Genomic DNA, 13,652 nt, shown 5'->3' on the forward strand with positions numbered 1-13,652 from the left:
TACCTCATACGCAATCTCAAAATTCTAATGATACCTACTTTCAACGCCTAGAGTATTGGTGGAGCGAGATTCCCTCAGAAAGGCAACAGCGGGTATTTGGCCCTCTTTTGGAAAATATATCACTTAACCAAGATGATCCAAGCATTACCTCACCATTCTTGTCAACTGGGGTCTGTCAGTCCTCAAATCAGATGTCTGCTTCTATTAGACGGAAAGCTGTTTAAGGCACAACAAAGATGGAAATCAAAAATGGAGCAGCGAATCCGGATTCTCTATCTAAGTAACGGGAAATATTATTGCCTTGTATATTTAAACGCTATGGATGCGATTTTGTCTTTGAGGCTAAACAGGGTTGGAAGATCCATATCGAAGCAATTAATATGCAGCTTGATGTCTATCGCTGCGACGCCTACAAGTGCCACGGTAATGTACCAAAGGACTTTGGTCACAAAGAATACTTCCGAGGGCACCAGAAACGTTTGCATGGAGTTTCGAACGGACAAGAGATTGACGAAGCGTTTCAGCGTTGTCGGATTCAAATGCGAAACCCGCCACTTCAAAGTCTTTGTGGATTCTGTGGAGACTCTTTCCATGGAGCGAGCAGCTGGGACAGAAGATTGCATCATGTTGGGCGCCACCTGATGGAAGGAGACCAGTTGGAAAAGGAAACTGAAGATGTTTTCCTAAGGAATTGGGCTCTTGAGGAAGGTGTCCTGGAGATCGTTCACGATAAATTTCAATTAGTTGGACTGGCCAATGTGCATGAGGCTTCATAAGAGGACCCCGGGAGCTGAATTCTAATATCTTCCTGCTAGACAACCCTGAAATAAAATGGAATGAATTTTATCTTATGATATCATCATCCAAAGCGTCTTCATCCTTGGCGAAGCATCTCTTACCTAGCCAGATTTCATAGGATCCACAGGATCCACCCTGTTGAATGATTCCCCGGGTGTTCCGACATCAGGCTTTCGGAATAGAATCAAGGAGAAGATCTTCTTTAGTTAGTATGTTAATATAGATGGGCAATCTTATTCGTGTCTATTGGATTCGTGTGTCCTTGTATTCAGAAGGTGGGACTTTCCATATCAGGGATTAGGGGCCTGAGGGTATTCTTAAGATCTCTTTAGGGAATCCCAAGAAATATTTTGTTCATACTTTCTAGGAATAATGGCAATATAGGGCTATTATTCGTTCAAAAGTTATTCCAAGATGATGCTATCCTCAACCGTGCCAGGTCATCGAACTCGGCTATAATAGATCTACTACAAGGAGGACCAGCCATATAAAAACAAGCCCTTTCCTACAAGTACGTAGCCCACATTCGAGCATATTAAATCTTCAAAAATTTACTCTTCGGCAATAGTGATAGTCGTGACAAGATGTCGGAACAGCTGAAAAAAGCCTGGTATCCTTTTACAATTGAGTCCAACGAAAGCGCATACGATGATAGCTTCGAAACGAGTCCTTTGTCAGTTTTTAGTCAAACCCCAACTCTAGAGGACAACAACCCGGATGATGACAATATTATCAAAGAACGGACTGAAAGGGACAGGAGCGCAGGGGGACGCAAAGGGAGGGATTCGTTGCTCGAAAATAGTCCTGACCCTCTCCAATTTGAAGAATTCGCTGGATATTTACCATGCAAGGGATATATGAACAAGCTAATAGACCGATATTTCAAGTCGGTCTCTCCGGTAATGTGTGGTTAAACCCTGATTATTCCGTCAACTAACATGGATACAGGTTTTTTACTGTCTCTTACCGACGCAATTCCGAAAGGACTATATCAAATTTTGCCAAAGTCCGGAAAGGGTGCCTCTCTCATGGCTATCATTACTATTTGCGATTTTGGCATTAGCGTGTCGCGCGGACGGCACATCGGATGACCTCACTTGGGCCGGTTTTGAAAAACTGGCGAAAATTTACGAATCGAAAGCTTCAAGTCTTTCACTCAATGTGGAGCCGTCGACGAATGCCTTAAAGGCGTTGGTGCTGATCATTTATGGACGTATCTATCGAAGAGAGAATGTATCCGAGGAGCTTCAACTGGCGTGCAATATGGCGAATTTAGTAGCCTGTATTGAATGTGCCACCCAAACTTCAATTTGTGATGAGCATTATATACTGTTTATATGTTTAAGTATATTGCTCTTTATGGATAAGCAATTATCTAATGATGGTGGGGGAAATTTCTCGAAAAGCAGGCAATTTTTAGAGATGATGGACAAGAGGAAGAATGATGGGGTTTACAGCCTCGCAATGGATCTGGAAACAGGCGATTTGATGGAGAGAAAGTCTACAATGCTACAATTTCACGTTATCAAAATTTCACGCAGGCTCGGTCTAGCTGCACAGCGGGACACAGAGAAGCATTGTGTTGAGGTTTATAATCGTTTGAAATCTTCAGAATTGGGATCTTGGCAGAGGTGATCCTCATACTTGGGACTATACCATGAAGTTTACTCTTCTATGTGTTTATTTACCCTACCTTCAACATGACATTGATGAAAGCACCGCGCTCTCTACCAGGTCAGCTACCTTGAAGTGCGCTGATTACGCGAGAGATTTGATGTTATCAAGATTGTTTAGTCAACAATCCGGTGCTTTTGATTGGTATGGTCGAGGATTTGGACAATACTATACTGACCTGTCAAGGAAGACCCTCTCCGGAGTATACACAGAGCAGGATCTAATTCTTTTCATGAGGGCTTTGAGTTTGTCTTAGGGTAAAGTCAAACCCACACACAAGAGGGTACAATTTTATTGGTTGTCTGAAGTTGCTGTAAAATGTGGAGATGAAATTAAATGGACTGAAGGACATGTTAATAAAACTGTACATCTGATAAGGGAAATGATTGCTCTTTTGGAGGATTAGCGCTTAAACCATTCAAGTCTATTCTGAATTTGTAGTCAGAAATTCTCTAATTCGCCTACTTGCTCTGGCTTCCAGCAGTATTAAGCAAGGCATGGGCCGTATCCCGCATAAATGGGATATGTGCAAAAAGCTAAATTGTGTCAATTCTAATCAAAGGAAAGATAGTACAAGACGAAATTATTTAAATAAATTCAATTTCCTCTCGAACAGATGGTCCACAAAGAAGCCATTCTTCCCAATCAAGACAATGGAGCCAGAAATCTTTGAAGGTGTGTGTGTCTTCTAGTATCATATTATGCTTGCTAATTGGCAATAGTTGATATTTTGCGTATGAAAAAACACCAGGGAAGAACACTTGTTTACCCACCAAGGAGCCTTCTTTCTTCCTGCCAATCAATCTTTCAATCTCTCTGTCTTGAATTTACTCCCCAGCAAGTTTTCATCGCTATCGAAAAGAGTAACGACAATGGTCTTCAAAATGAGACCCAATTCCTTCTTCGAGCTATGCAGCAGAGACTCTGCGCTAATGGAGTTTATAACTCCAATGAAGGCCGTCTTATTCGGCTGGCCATAGCTTTTGTCAGAAAATGCCAAGTCACGGAGTCCGACGCTGATGTTCTAAATGAAGGAGGAACATTGATTGACTTCTATCTTATATATCTGGGAAATTAGGGAATGCAGATAGAGCTAGACAGTGGAAGGATTATCGAGAAACAAGGCAGCTTAGCAGAGCTGGCTAATACTATTCGTTACAAGCTTTATTGATTTTGTCGTGCTACGTTCACTGTGGGTAAAGATCGTCTCACGAGGTGGAAAGACTAGTTAAATCTCGAATATTGACATATTGTCTTCGTTCCTTGTGGCTTCGACTATGTACGAAGATTTCTGGACAAAGCGTCCAGATTTTCCAATATAATAACACAGTGGCTTATCGCTCAACTCCCTGTTTGCTTCGGCTAGTTCTATGCGAGATGTTTCTTTTGTATTTCATTTATCACTCTAGTAGACCTTTCTATCATTATTCTTCCAAGTCTCTCCCTTTTTATTATCAGTTTCCTGAACTATGTCCGAAATTCTTTTTGATACAATGATTTGGAAGGGCTTGAGATAGTTAGAAGATGGATAGCCAATTATCGGCAAGCGTCCACATGTATAATTGGGTTATATTTATATTGAAAGATCAATTCTTCTCGGTATCAGAAGGGCCTGTGCCCCCAGTATATTCCAAAGAGCACTGATACTAAGTCCAAAATACGAAACTGCGACAAGTCCATAGCCCAGCATAAATTCTGAGGATGGGAGTGCAATAGAGGTGATCTCTGGAGAGGTTTGCTGAGTAACATGTGGACTATTAGACCATAAGTGCAGGACGGTGCGAGCTATAAGAAGCTTTTTGGCACAGGGGCATTTTTTACAAAGCAAACGCTTCTAGATTATTTACCCAAAATAGAATTTGTCGTTTGAAAGTATAAAAGGTACGATTGCCCCCTGGAATGACTGAAATAAGCGGCCACTTTTTATCGCCCGTTCTGAAAAAAAAACCAGATCACCTGTGTATTTTGAAGGACGCCTGCAAAGAGTTCGCAGCCGAGATTGAAGCCCTTGTTTACAAAATATATTCCAAGCTGGTTCATTCAGAGGTATTTATGAAAATTAATTGGCACTGGACATTGCTAATAATTGACAAAGACGATAAGTGATCCGGCGACACAAGTAAAGGCGGAATAAATCCACATCACCGACACAACACGCTTATCAAGCGGCAACTGCGTCAGGGATACAATGGCGCCTGCAGAGAAAGCAATCAAGGATGGGAATTTGTTTGGAATGAGGACCTTGCGAAAGAAACTATCGCAACGTTTTGCCGGTAGGACTACACTGCCACCCAGCACAGAGTCCACACCGGCCAAAGCTACCAGGGTGCAAGCGATCGAATTCCACAATGAAAAGACGGAATTCGTTATGGAGGTTGATGAGAATGGTGAGGAGGCAGTCCACCTATATGACGCCTTTAGTGTGATGGAGCTTTATGGAGCAGAAGAGGCAATTCGGAAGTTCCGCTCCGATATCCTGCCCAACGGAGGGCTACAGCAAAAAGTTCGGCGAATAGAGCCAGGTAATGAGTTAACCTTGCGCTTAGTGGCCGGGAGTCAAGCGCCTATCTTCCTGAAGAGGGGAGTTGACGGCAACCTTTTAATATCAATAGAACCTGCAGCGTCTTGGACTCAGAAAGATGATCACGGAGACAAGAGCGCTATAATCCTAGAATCTGCAATTTCGACACCATAATTACATGTACGCGATTTATCTTGTGTGTATTGGAGAATGAATACAGAGTTTGAAAAGACACGAATTCTTAACACCTTAGCCTCACAGAATGGAATAGACAGAAGCACTGAGCTCTGACATTGTGATTATAACAAGAACCTGTAGGAGCTTGGATGTGTTTCGCGAATTTTCCAGCTGCATGATAAGCTTCAGCACATCGAACGCCGCGCTCAGTACAGGGAATTAAATACAGCAGGCCCGAGCATTTTTGGTCTCTCGCAGATCTCATTTCCCAGGCTCCGAGCAAGCCACTTATGGTGACTATGTGATAAACTCAAATTCTTTTTTTTCTTATTTGCTGCAGTAGTTGACCCCATCTCTGCCCGAACCAGTATCATTCCCCTGTCTAAATAGTGTACGGCGACCCGGAGATTCCTTAGTTCTCGAAGGCATGCTTATAGGAAAGAGCCTTTTAAAGCCCGCAAGCCTGCAATAAAGTCCTGAATCCCTCGCACTCTTCAACACCGAATACCAAGTACATTTTCAAGTTTGAGAACTATAACCCAATCAAAATGACTCAGCCATCTGAGACAGACCTGCTGGAAGCCCTTTTATCACTGGTCGAGACTTTGGTCCCTGGGCTTCCACAGCTCATCCGACTCCGCTCACTATTAGTCGGAGTCAATCCACTTTCTTACTTTTTCTACATTTGCTCTTTGGTTGCAATGTCTGTCATAGCTTTCAATTTTATCCTTCCATGGACTGTCGCGAGCCTGAAGCCAGTCTTTGCCATATGCATATCGTCGGCTGAAATCAAACATGCAAACAGCTTGTACCCTCAAGCTACGATGTGGATGTCCACGGTTCATTTTTACAGTTTGTCACGCTCTACAATAGTCGGACTTAAAGACGGGTTCAGCTTTCTTTGGGACTCGCACGAGGACTCTCTGGAGCTTCTTGATACCAATAACCAGATCTACTATGGAAGGGTGAAGAAGGTTCGATCTACACCTGGACAAAATTGTCTCCATTTCTTCCGGTTTGCAAATTGTTGGTTTGCCTTATACCGTGACCCGCAAGATGCTCGCAACGACCCACTGTCGAGAAACCGAGAAAACATTATCATATACCATTTCTCATGGAGCAAATATGCGTTTCATGACTTGATGGTACATATTCAGAAGGTCAATGTTGATTCTCGCCGTGGGAAAATACCGATCATGATTGGATACCAAAACAAGCAGATGGTTGAGTGGCGGAGGATGTGCGACGGACGTCAACGACAGCTGGAAAGTGTGGCATTAGACAAAAAAATGAGAGAAGAGATCATATCTGATATCAAGTGGTTCTATGAAAAGGATACCATCGACTTATATGAGAGGCGTGGCATCGCTCATCGGCGTGGCTATCTCTTCTACGGCGCCCCGGGTACTGGCAAAACTAGCTTTTGCCACGTGATTGCCACGTTGTTTGGTCTGTCGATTTCATCGTGAATTTTGCTGCTATTGATGACCATGGTCTGCGAGAACTCTTTCGCACGCTTCCCGAGTCCCCCGAACGCTGTCTGGTGCTTTTGGACGATTTCGATGCGGCAGGAATCACGAGACAGGGCAGTGTGGTCAATAACGGCAGTGTGGAGAAGGGTCAGGGACGGGTGACTATGGCTACCCTCCTGGGAGTTCTAGACGGAATTGGGACTCACGAATACTTACTTGTGGCCACTACAAACGTTAAGCCCGATCTGGATCCTGCTCTGAACCGCCCTGGGCGGATCGATAAGGAATACGAATTCGAAAACCCCGACCACTCAACTTTAGAAGAATACTTTAATTATTTCTTTGACTGTCGGAAAACAGGTACTGACGGACTCGCTGCTAAGTTTGCGAGACACGTCTCCGAGGGAATGGTGACGCCTGCTACCATTCAAGAGTACTTTTTGAAGTGCAACGATTCTGTCACGGCATTGGCGAAAGTAGAGCAGCTGGTGAGCTAGTAGCTTTGTATGAAATTTGAAAGCTTTTTCTTACCTTCATATATGCAAGCAAGGAAAGGTTTCCAAGCCAGACAATGGAAAGGATATACAGAATTGGAGTAGGGATGAAAAAAAGTTCACACGTGTATACCAGGTAGATAAACGTGACTGGAATAATACGACGTGTATGAGTTATTGTGGAAATCTTCGGTTTTATTGGCATGGTCAATTAGCACAGAGGCAAATCCAAACTTACTTTCTCTTTTCTGCAAGGATTTCGCTCTTGATTGACGCATAATACGGTTCTATCTCTCGAGTTATCAACCCCTCTTTGTCACATGTATAGGACTGTGCAAAAAGTGACAATGAGATCCAGACTCCGGGGCTCATCCACTCCTCGCAGTGCCATGACATCGCTCGGGCCTATGGATGAATAGGTAGAATGATGCAGCCACTACTCATGGCGATGTGATATTGAATGTGATAGGGAATTATTCAGACCCCACTCTCAACTGTCCAAAGCTGGCTTTTGTAGATCTAGAAAGGAGTCTTTTGATGACCTTGCAGATCGGAATCTGGTCCCAGATGGCATATAATTAAATATATCCCGCTCTGGCTCATACCTCTCACTGAGAAATCTTGAACATGAGCAGAATGTACATCTCGGAGCCCTCTGGGGAACTTCCCTTGATCCCTGGCCGCTGCTCGTTCTCTCAACTCCTCCTTATACTCTCGGGTTCTGGGGACTTCGAATGTTAAGATCAAGCGCAAACTCTCCGCCTGGCCGAAGCAACGACGAGTCCAGCGGAAAGCTGTGTAGAGTAGAGATCGCCAGGTAGAATCAATGGATATGATAGTAATATACTACATAGGGAAACACCAAACCGATTGAAATTGATACTAGATGATATGAAGAGCTTCTAGGAGAGCACAGATGTTGCCGATTCCCATTTGTTACTTCTGTGAACCAAAAAACCGTAGAAAGTCACACCTTGGACATATCACCGTTCACTACCACACAATTTGGTCCCACCCGCACATTCCTGAGCTCATAGGTCACTCGACGACCGTTGACTTGCCATTGCTGCGAGACCGCGGGCTAGCCTCGACTAGAGGTAGAGGCGATTGGTCGCTATCGGGCGGAGCAAGGCCCAGGAGTATTTATCAGTGTTAACCGAGCTATATAGATGAGCAGCCCGAGTCTATCATGCGTAGATATAAAATGCTTTCGCCATCCGGCAAAAAAGATCGCAAGCTCCCATATCGGCGTATCAGAGTCGCTGTAAGTACCAAGGTTATACCAACCATACATTGATCAAAAGACTGACATCGATAGTGCAACAATTGCAAGCACAGAATTTCCCGAGAGATCTAACACCAGGTTACTATATTTTTAGTGAGTATTAAAAGATCTTAAAGACTGTTGATGATCTGTTTATTGACTCATTTCTGGATCTAGGTATTTCAGATAAACTCAACCCAAATATCCTCAGATTCCACAATGGCCAAAATCCTAGATCTGGTAGGAGATATTGCAGTTATCGGTGTTATAATATGGTTTATACTGATTGGATGTATCATGCCTTTGAGGAATCTTTTGGCAAGACCGGGTAATGCAGTGCCATGAATCTAGCACGGAAAGCTGGCGAGAGTTATTTCCTTTAGATCACTGAGATTTCAAAGAGGAATTTCATTAATACAGGGCTGAATTGAGCCTTTTCCACTTAGAGCCTACTTTGTAGTTACTAGATAAGCCCTGTGAGTAACCCTGCATATTCCAAGTATTCGTTCATGCCTACGTCTGATTCTTCCAACATCGCTTGGGAATTGGGCAGTCCTGTTTCAAGATGGCCACTTATCAGACCACAAGAACCGGCTAGAGCACAAGGACCAGCCAGACCACGAGGACAGCCAGACCACGAGGACCAGCCAGACCATAACGAGCAGCCAGACCACGAGCACCGGCCAGACCACGAGGACTAGCCAGACCACGAGCACCGGCCAGACCACAAGGACTAGCCAGACTACAAGGACCGGCCAGACCACGAGGACTAGCCAGACCACGAGCACCGGCCAGACCACAAGGACCAGCCAGACTACAAGGGCCAGCCAGACCACAAGGACTAGCCAGACTACAAGGACCAGCCAGACCATTCTAATGGCCCCTCAAAGGATCGTTTTTGAAACACAATACCCTATCGTGTTTCAGTCTAAGCTGTAGGTAATTTGAGATAGATTTAGCATCCATTTCCTCTGCCGTTAGCTTTTCTTTTTCTGTATCCATACATCTCCATGAGAATAGTTTCATCCCATCCAAATCAAAAAATCTCTCGGCAGATACAAAATGGACTCCTTAGATAATGAGCTCGGAAAACAGGCAAACCAGGCAGCAGCTCACAGAAATCAGTATTATAAAGGGAGCGCAGTAATCCCTATTCGGCATATAATCTTCGATAGAGAGGATATAGTCGGACGAAGAGAGTTTGATGAAAAGAATCTTGATCGGCTTCAACGCATCTTCGAGGTTGAGGGATGTTGGAATCTTTACCCGGAATACCGCATTGCTGTTACCATCGATCAGTCGGATCTTGAGTGGTCACTCGTTCATAATAATGTTTCACTTGAGGTACTAATGGATCCTAGAGAGCAGCCTCTCTTGAACTTCCGCAATGGTACAAAGTTGAGGTGTATTTACGGGAAGCACCGCATCAAGGCGTTGTCTATGTGTGGTGAGACTAAATGGCTTGTTGACATTTATCTTGGAAGTAAGTACAGCAATGTGTCTATAAATTCCTTCAGAGATATTAAGGTTATCCAGCAATACCATATGAGGCACTTCTCTCTCTGCAAGTCGATGCGAAGAGCCAAATACTCTCGGACGGTGAGGTATATCGCTGTTTAAGGGAATGTCAACTCTTAGAACGTGGACGAGAAGAGGCAACTTGGTGGGCAAGGCTGGGAAATCGAGGCAAACATAAAGATATCCGCCGGCTCCAACGTAATAAGCCCCTATTTCGGGCGTTTGATCATCTTATACCGTGGAGGGGCTTTTGGAAACCCTTGAAATGTTCTTAAATCGAACGAATGCTTACTTTGAAGTCCCTAGAGGTATGTGTATATGATAATTCCGTCCCATATAGCTTCTAATGATGAACAGATTATCTGTAACTATCTTAATCGGATTAGACTTTAGTGGTCTGGAGTTTTGATAAGAGGGAGTCTTGTGGATTCCAGGTCTATTAGTCTGATAGAAGGCCTTATTCCAGAGCTTGCGGCAGATCGTGATCGCATTTTAGTCTTGGTTGAAAATGGAGAGCTTTTTCCACTTATTCCCGATGGTGCGAGGAGCCAACTACTGGACCGTATATTTGGTTTACGTGGAAGGATTCTCTCCCTGAATACCCTTATGAAAGATACACTTTTTCTTGAGAAACCAGCGAAAGCACTTCATCTACTCTGCCCTATAAGATTCAAAGAGAGCCTGAGAAAAGAACTGCTGTGTGACTGGGAACTTTTCGGCAGCGGCAAGGCTGTTCAGATACAAGTTTCTAAACGCCGATTTAAAGAGAGAGCATTCTCGCAAGACTCATTTTCGATTTGTTTTATGCAATTGTGGTTATTCAGCTTAAGACACTTTGTACAAAAGCAAAATGAGTTCCGGCGAGTTAAAAACGACTTTGGTTAGAGCTCCGAAGGTCTGAGCTTACTCATACTAGGAGACTTGGCTTATAGACTTGGTTTCTCCTCTCCGAGTATTGGCTAGCTTCGTACCCGTCAAAAAGATGTGCCTGATATGGTAGCCGAAGGGTTTATTAGATCCTTATACAAGGGGGATTCCAAGGCTCCCTAACGGGATGATGTTGATTCCTTATTGAGCCAAATTGGAAGGGCTTTTGAGAATCTTGCTGATTTTGACTACTTAGCAAACAACCATCCAAATACTACCACAGAAACATATAGTAAAGGTATAGGACGAAGGTTTAATGCACTATCACTCCCAGAATTAGAGGAATAGTCCAGTTATCTGTTCCTTCCCAATATTCTTCTTAAAGACCAAGCGCAAAAACGATATCCAACATCCTGGGGTATAACAAAAGATATTCTGTTCTGTTTTTTTTCTGACCTGAGTTCTATCTATCTTTCGACCTAAAAGGATACCAGCTATCCAGTCAACTCGGAGCCTTTGGTAGATAAGAGCTACCCTGGGCCCCACACTAAAAGGGGCATAGCCCCTGACCCAAATTAATATCCCCTGGGAAATAAAAATCACCAGATTCCAAGACCGATAATGGATGATACCTTGCCCAGTACAGACACCGATGAGACTAATGACGAAAACATATATAGCCTATCAATATATACAGATAATGACTCTGAGGAAGATAAAGATCAGTCACCTCAAGGAGATGACCTTGGAGCTATACCTTCTCAAGTTAACGAAGAATCCGTTAGCACCTCAACTAATGAGTCTATACATAATGATCCTCTCAGTCTTGTTCCTGGATTTGAGGATAATTATCCAGTAGGAGCTCTCAGAACAGATCTTCAAATCCTAACACTCAGGCCGGTACAGGAGATTCTGCAGGCCTGGTATGATGCTCCAGGGAGTCACGATCTAATAGTTCTGTTCCTCTTCGAATCTCGCTGCTATTATAAGTTTAGACTTAATGACAGGGATGCCCTGGAAACTACTCTTAAGACGCTTGCGGACCAGTATAACTTTTTCAGTATAGACCCGGAGTTTGGGTTTGTAACTCTAGGCGTCAATAAGGTTCTAAAGTCGGCGCTGGATCGACGAATTGTGCTAGTTGGAAAAATAAATAACCTAAAAAAGACAGTTAAGGATGGTGATTTGACGATGTCGGTGGAGGCATTAAAGGAACATGTACAGAGACATACCCTTCACAAGAAAAGGAAGTATAAGGATATTTATAAGGTCTATATCCGAGAGAAGGACTTGGAAGGTAGACTAAGAATAAGGAGGAGAATAGACTATGGAGCAGAGCCTGAGGTAGACTTAGCACCGGCTCATAGGGAACTGAGTCAGGGTGAATAGAAGATAGTTTACCGAAAATGTATAAGCTTTAAGAACAGAAAATCCAGTATCGTTCCATATAAAGACAGACTGTGTTTTAAGAAAAAAAAATAATACTGAAGATAAAAAAGCATCAAGTATGCAAAAGCAATACTAGGTTTAACTTCGAATGTACGGTGAAGGATCAATTAATTTGCAAGAAATATACTACACTAAATATGTGAAAAGGTTTCCGGTGCTTTTGTATTGACTTGCAAGCTGCTTAGGGGCTCGGCTCTATCCAGCAGAGGGATTGTTTGTTTGCTATATCAGATGTATAAATTCGTTAGATGAAAGCGTCTTGGGATGATTAGCTATATTTTATTAGGTAATACAGTGTTACTGGAGATTTGTGATAATTAACGAGATCTCAAGAGGCAGAACCATTTAAGAACTATCCTAGCTATGGTTTAATTGTTTAAGGTTAAATAATCTACCAATCATCAAGATATATATTCAAAACTTGAAAGTCTGGCTGAGTAGGATTGGTTAAAAGTCTTCCATAATTAGTTCATACCAAAAGGATTGTAAGAAGCTGTACGAAAATATAAAATATATCTGCGATATAATAAAAACTGTGTCTACTCAGGGCACCTGGGTAAAGAGAAAAAAGTTACTTAAAGAATCAAGATCATATATCACGAAAACTCTAAGACGCAGGGGAGGTATCCATCACCACTTCAGGCTGCCCTTTCTCATCCTCAATCTGATTTGCACCAAAATATGTAAATTCTTCTATAAGATCTTCCATATCCGTACAAGTTTCCTCTCCGAAGGCGTTCGGGGTGGTCTGCTTGTGGTGAATCTCCGAAGCAGAACGCATATAACCCACCGATAATTTAGGGTCTTTATGGGGGAACCTATCAATATTAAGGTCCGTATCAGGCTGCCACTTTCGTTTTCTGTTGACATAGTTGGTTTGAGTTTCTTCAATTGTATATACATCAAAGAAATAGCGGCGTAAACTTAATATGTCCTTATAGTCCTTAGTTTGGCAGCACAGATACGGGCAAAAGAAGACTGTTGAGCTGCTCAATGTATAGAGATGATCATCTATATATTTGAGAAGCGTCTTTTTGACCAACCATTGCTGGAATCTCTTATCTGGTTTCTTCTTCGTATCTCCCAGACAGAAAGGACAGAATCCAGGAGCGACAAGCGTATATCGGAAGGTCAGAAGGCCACATCGGGGGTATAAGTTATTAAGATGGCTCTGACAATAAGTCTGCCAGTCTACCTCGTCATAGCATAGCTCCACACATAGATAACAGAACTGAACAAACCAACGCTAAGCGCGCCTATGCGCCTGTTTTTCATTACGATAGTGTTGTTGATATGGAGGACCGCCTAAAGATCGTTTTTGGCACTGAAGAATATGCTTTGACCGCCCCTATAGCGTAATCCTGTCTGGGTTAACATGGTATCTCGACGGGAATTAAAAAAAAACTTACTCTGACATT

At 43.1% G+C, this 13,652-nt stretch overlaps 4 protein-coding genes across 4 annotated transcripts; 3 read left to right on the top strand and 1 right to left on the bottom strand.

Moving 5' to 3' along the window:
- Positions 1–380: 380 nt before the first annotated feature.
- On the top strand, positions 381–776 carry N7483_011104 (uncharacterized protein; the record flags this gene model as incomplete). Its single annotated transcript, XM_057094531.1, has 1 exon — positions 381–776. One exon carries the CDS (start codon positions 381–383, stop codon positions 774–776), a length of 396 nt encoding a protein of 131 aa, XP_056940502.1.
- A 3,884-nt stretch (positions 777–4,660) lies between these two features.
- N7483_011105 (uncharacterized protein) lies at positions 4,661–5,167 on the top strand (the record flags this gene model as incomplete). Its single annotated transcript, XM_057094532.1, has 1 exon — positions 4,661–5,167. One exon carries the CDS (start codon positions 4,661–4,663, stop codon positions 5,165–5,167), a length of 507 nt encoding a protein of 168 aa, XP_056940503.1.
- An 827-nt stretch (positions 5,168–5,994) lies between these two features.
- Positions 5,995–7,139, top strand: N7483_011106 (uncharacterized protein; the record flags this gene model as incomplete). The annotated part of the gene is made up of 2 exons (XM_057094533.1): positions 5,995–6,619; positions 6,673–7,139. 2 exons carry the CDS (start codon positions 5,995–5,997, stop codon positions 7,137–7,139), a joined length of 1,092 nt encoding a protein of 363 aa, XP_056940504.1.
- A 1,855-nt stretch (positions 7,140–8,994) lies between these two features.
- Positions 8,995–9,412, bottom strand: N7483_011107 (uncharacterized protein; the record flags this gene model as incomplete). The annotated part of the gene is made up of 2 exons (XM_057094534.1): positions 8,995–9,250; positions 9,405–9,412. 2 exons carry the CDS (start codon positions 9,410–9,412, stop codon positions 8,995–8,997), a joined length of 264 nt encoding a protein of 87 aa, XP_056940505.1.
- Positions 9,413–13,652: the final 4,240 nt, after the last annotated feature.

Source organism: Penicillium malachiteum, assembly GCF_028827825.1.
Source record: "Penicillium malachiteum strain IBT 17515 chromosome Unknown utg000005l:1.0-9002435.0:326005.0-9005861.0, whole genome shotgun sequence".
Classification (NCBI taxonomy): Eukaryota; Fungi; Ascomycota; class Eurotiomycetes; order Eurotiales; family Aspergillaceae; genus Penicillium; species Penicillium malachiteum.